This window comes from Balaenoptera musculus, chromosome 20, assembly GCF_009873245.2.
Source record: "Balaenoptera musculus isolate JJ_BM4_2016_0621 chromosome 20, mBalMus1.pri.v3, whole genome shotgun sequence".
Lineage (NCBI taxonomy): Eukaryota > Metazoa > Chordata > Mammalia > Artiodactyla > Balaenopteridae > Balaenoptera > Balaenoptera musculus.
Genome location: NC_045804.1, coordinates 39443875 through 39449068, shown reverse-complemented (window position 1 = coordinate 39449068; position 5194 = coordinate 39443875). Strand labels below are relative to the sequence as shown.

General features: G+C 52.2%; 1 protein-coding gene across 1 annotated transcript; it reads left to right on the top strand.

Annotated features, from left to right (window-relative positions):
- The first annotated feature begins 3807 nt into the window (after positions 1-3807).
- Positions 3808-4796, top strand: LOC118887302 (elongation factor 1-delta-like). Its single transcript, XM_036838067.1, has one exon. The coding sequence runs from the start codon at positions 3896-3898 to the stop codon at positions 4739-4741; it is 846 nt and encodes a 281-aa protein (XP_036693962.1). The 5' UTR covers positions 3808-3895; the 3' UTR covers positions 4742-4796.
- The last annotated feature ends 398 nt before the right edge of the window (positions 4797-5194 follow it).

Here is a 5194-nt window from a genome sequence, read left to right as displayed (position 1 = left end):
CTTTGACCTTGGGGTGGCCTTTGGGATGTCCATCTGGGCTACTAGGATTGGATTTATGTGAAGTATCTCACCACCTTCAGACTGTGGGCCCCACCTAGAAGACTGGAAAAACCTCAAAAAAGAAGCCTCTTGGACAAGTGAGGGTCTCTCTCTCTCTCTCTCTCTCTCTCTCTCTCTCTCTCCCCGGAAGGCCAGCTAAGCCTCTCCATTCTGGCCATGTACCCCCCAAGGCTGGAGAATGTGCCCCCTCTCTGCCTTCACCTCCCTTCTCTTGGGTATCCAGCCAAGGCCAGGCCACAGGGAGACCAAATTAGGATTTGTGGGCTGGACCCTCCCTCTGATGCCTGAGGAGTCCCTGCCCCCTCACTGGACAACACTTGTCCATTTGTCCAGGGCACAGACAACTTCCCACAAAGCTAGTGGTCCGGATGCTAAGGCCCAGGCTCCCTATGCTCTCTCCAGCCCCACTAGCACCTCTACCTCCTCCGACTGTGCCCCCAACCCTTCAGAGCAGTCCTCCAGCCTTCCCCTCCCCCCACCATGCTGCTATTCTGAGCTGCTCATAAATTGCCAAGTTTGACTAATTTTTCTTCATAAATCCAGAGCTTCCAGCCTCCTGTTTGACTTGTGTTCCTGAGTTATCCATGAAATTCTCAATGGCTCATTGAATAGCCAAGAAGAGGTCCCTCTCAGCCTCTACGAAAAGCCACCAGACGCTGAGATGAGTGATGGTGGGGTAACCAAAGACAGGGGGTGTCCAGGCTCTGGAGAGGGGGCAAACTTCAGAGACCTGGCAGGAAACTTAAAGAGTGAGGGGAAGCAACTGGCCAGGTCTGGAGAAGCCATTCTGCCACCACCAAAGGAAGTGGAATCGGAGAGGGAAATGGACTTAGCTGAGGTACCGCAGCCTGTTCTTGGAATAATAAGCCCTTTGGCATTTCTTTGAATCCAGGATCATTAATCCAGAGAACATTAAGACCAGAAGGAAACTACAGATTCACCTCATTTTTCTTTTAGCATTTGTGTGTGTGTGTGTGTTAAAATATACATAACGGGGGGCTTCCCTGGTGGCGCAGTGGTTGAGAATCTGCCTGCCAATGCAGGGGACACGGGTTCGAGCCCTGGTCTGGGAAGATCCCACATGCCGCGGAGCAACTAGGCCCGTGAGCCACAACTACTGAGCCTGCACGTCTGTAGCCTGTGCTCCGCAACAAGAGAGGCCGCGATAGTGAGAGGCCCGCGCACCGCGATGAAGAGCGGCCCCCGCTTGCCGCAACTGGAGAAAGCCCTCGTACAGAAACAAAGACCCAATACAGCTAAAAATAAATTAATTAATTAATTTTAAAAAATAAATAAAATATACATAACGTACATTTGCATTACTGTACAACTATCACCACCATCTATCTCCAAAGCTTCACCCAATTTTACAGACTGAAAACCCAAGAGCAGAAAGCCCAGAGGACCAGCTCAGGGCTACATAGCAGAGGCCTCTGTAGCAGAGGCCGGGTTAGCATTTGTCCAACAAAGTGTCGCCCAGAGGCAGACACACGTGTGGGGACAGAGGCTGGGTACGTGCTGCAGAAGAGAAAGGGCTCCTCCACAGCGCTTCCCCACCCCGCAGGGCCCTCACCTGACAGGCAGCCCCTCCTCCCGTGCACCTGCTCATCCCCTTCCTCCACGAACTTGAGAAATGGCCCCAGCTGCATCTGAGCCAGCAAACACAGCCGGGGTCTCAGCCCCCAGTGGGATTATGGAAGCCAGCCATCCCCGGCTGAGAGCTTAAATACATCTACATAATCAGCTCCCCTCGACCCTGCTGCTCCCACCATTTCTCACGAAACCTCACTGAGGCTCTGATTCTTTTTTTTTTTTCTTTAATCAAAAACATGAACCGACACCACCCCTCCTCCCCCAAGTCAGGGGAAGGGTGGTGCTATTTAGACCCAGGACTTTGGTATGACACAGGCCAGATTAGACCCTGGGAGGGGGAAAGTGATAAAATACATCTCCCCAGCACACACACACACACACACACACACACACACACATACACACACACACACGTGTGAGCGTTTAATTACCATGAGAAATTGCTTCCTGACAATAAATGCCACCCCACTCTCTCTCTTCTCCAGCCAGACAGCTTTTGCTGGAATATCTGTCCCCATAATGAGCCCTCAGCTTCTCCCTGAATAATTCATACACAGGTAGGGCTGGGTCTTGTAGGGAGGTTTGGGATGAAGTGGAGGAGTCAGGGAAAGCCCCCAGGGCTGGCTGGCCGAGGTGGGGACTCAGGCCAGTCTACCAGGGGTGGGAAGGGAGAACATCTCTCTGAAAAGATTACATTTAAGCTGACAGCTGTAAGTTTTAAAAACCCCGTCATGAGAAGAGGGGGGAGGGGAGGGCATTCCCAGCAGAGGGAAAAGCATGTGCTAAGGTCCCAAACCTGGGCCACAGGTCTCAGGCCACCTGCACCCCCTTGTCCAAATCTGTCTCTTCTTGGAAGGATTTCCCTCTGCCCTGCTCACCACTGCCTCCTATCCACAAACAGGTAAACAGTGCTTCATAGCTAGCAAGGAGTTACCCCACAGTCACCTGTGAGATGGATCAGGAAACGTTCCTTTAGAGATGAGGAAGGTGCAGGTTAGAGGGGCAGAGGACTCTCCTGCCAGAGGACCCTGCATTCCCATTGCCCACCGGGCTCTGTGGGAAGTCAGGGTCCCTGAGAGACACTCTCCTGCAGAACAGCCCAGCAAGAAAGGTATAGGCTCTGGAATCATATTCCTTGACTTCACATCCTAGCTCCTTCCCTTACTAGCTGTACCTCCAGGGCAGTTCACTCCACCTGTCCCAGCCTCCCTTTCCTCACTGGTAAAATGAGGTTAGTATTTTTCCCCACTGGATAAAGTTGCTCTGTAGAATAAACACATGGCACGGTGCCCAGCACATAGCAAGCACTCAAAAATAACATAAATAAGATTAGTACTATTCAGGTTCAGGCACAAGACAAGATTAGGTTTTTAATTTGTCTTAAAAATGAAATGCACACCCTCCAATCGGCACATTCACAGTTTTAATATAAACCAAACGCTGTCTCCACCCTATTCCCCTTCCTCCCCACCCTCTGTGAATGGCCGAAACTACTGGCCACTGCCCCATGGGAAGAAAGCCCCAGGTTGCTGTGATGACCCATTAAGATGACATACAGAGTGGCTCTGCACACTGGATGGGGCCACACAAATGGTCTCTGTTGATGAAAATGCTCTTAAAGCACCAACCTCATTATCTGATGCTCCTGGGCCCTAATGGTCCCTCTACCTCTATTTTTCAGTTGTGAGCAAGCAGCCATATAGCTGCAACCAAAGTCAGGGACAGACCTTCATGTTGTAATCAAATGAAACTTGCAGCGAAGCTAATCAGCCACACGCGGGAGCTGTGGGTTATCATTATTCTGCTACTTGGAGATAAAAGCTCATTGGTAAGCACCAGCTCAGAGAGGAAGTGCTTCGGTTTCTTTCCTTTGTCAGTTCTTCTGAATCTCTGAATGAGGGTGGCATTAGATTGAATCCGTATCACGGGCACATATGCTGACATTCATGCTCAAGAAATTCCAGACCCTGGATCCATCATCACCCAGGGCTCCCTGCGGCCCCCACCCCACCCAGCACACAGGTTGAGTCTCCTTGGGTCTGCAAGTGGGTCTCTTTCATCCCTCCCTTCATAAGGGTGTCTAGAATGTCAGCTCACCCATCAGTCTCAGGGAAGGTGGTACAGAGGACATCGATTCTGAATTAGAATGCCTTGGATTCAAATCTTGGCTCAGGCTCTTTCCTCTGCCGTCGCGCACGCTGAGCCCTCCTTGTTGGTCGCCGTGTCCTTGGCTGGTGTGAAAATGGCCACAAACTTTCTAGTGCACGAGAAGATCTGGTTTGACACGTTCAAATATGATGATGCAGAAAGGAAATTCTACAAGCAGATGAACGGGTCCGTGGCTGGCTCCTCACGCCAGGAGAACGGCGCCAGCGTGATCCTCCGTGACATCACAAGAGCCAGAGAAAACATCCAGAAGTCCCTGGCCGGAAGCTCAGGCCCTGGGGCCTCCAGTGGGCCCGGTGGAGACCTCAGTGAGCTTGTCATCCGGATTGCCAGCCTGGAAGTGGAGAACCAGAGCCTGCGAGGGGCGGTGCAGGATCTGCAGCAGGCTGTCTCCAAGCTGGAGGCCTGGCTGAGTGCGCTAGAGAAAAGCTCGCCCGCCCACCCGGCCACAGCTCCGCAGACCCAGCACGTGTCTCCCGTGCGCCAAGTGGAGCCCCCCCCAAGGAAGGCGGCCACCGTCACAGAGGACGACGAGGACGATGACATTGACCTGTTCAGCAGCGACGAGGAGGAGGACAAGGAGGCTGCCCGGCTGCGGGAGGAGAGGCTGCGGCAGTACGCTGAGAAGAAGGTCAAGAAGCCTGCCCTGGTGGCCAAGTCCTCCATTCTCCTGGACGTCAAGCCTTGGGATGACGAGATGGACATGGCCCAGCTGGAGGCCTGCGTGCACGCCATCCAGCTGGATGGGCTGACTTGGGTGGGGTGCTCCAAGCTGGTGCCCGTGGGCTATGGCACCCATAAGCTGCAGATCCAGTGTGTGGTGGAGGACGACAAGGTGGGCACGGACCTGCTGGAAGAGGAGATCACCAAGTTCGAGGAGCGTGTGCAGAGCGCTGACACTGCTGCTTTCAACAAGATCTGAGCCCTGGCATTGGCCTGAGCGTGTGAAGCCTTGCAGCCAATAAAGACTGAGATTCCAAAAAAACAAAAAAACAAACAAATCTTGGCTTAGCCACTCACTAGCTACATGAGCTAGAATGAGTCACTTGTCTTCTCAAGACCTTAGTTTCCCCATCTGTACGTGAGGTCAGTGTAAGGATAAATGAACTAGCATATGCTTTAACAGAGTGGTACATCGTTGGACTTTGGTATCAGATGCTTGGATTCATATCTCAGCTTGGCTACTTGCAGGTTGTGTGGCCTTGGGCAAGTCATTTGACCTCTGTGAGCTTTAGTCTCCTCATCTGTTACATCAGGCTAGAAACAGTATCTATCGCCTAGGGTTGTTATGGGCGAGATTGGGACATTACATTAAAAAGTGCTAAAAGGAGTGCCTGACACGCGTGGCACACGCATCAAATGTTTGCTGTAGTGG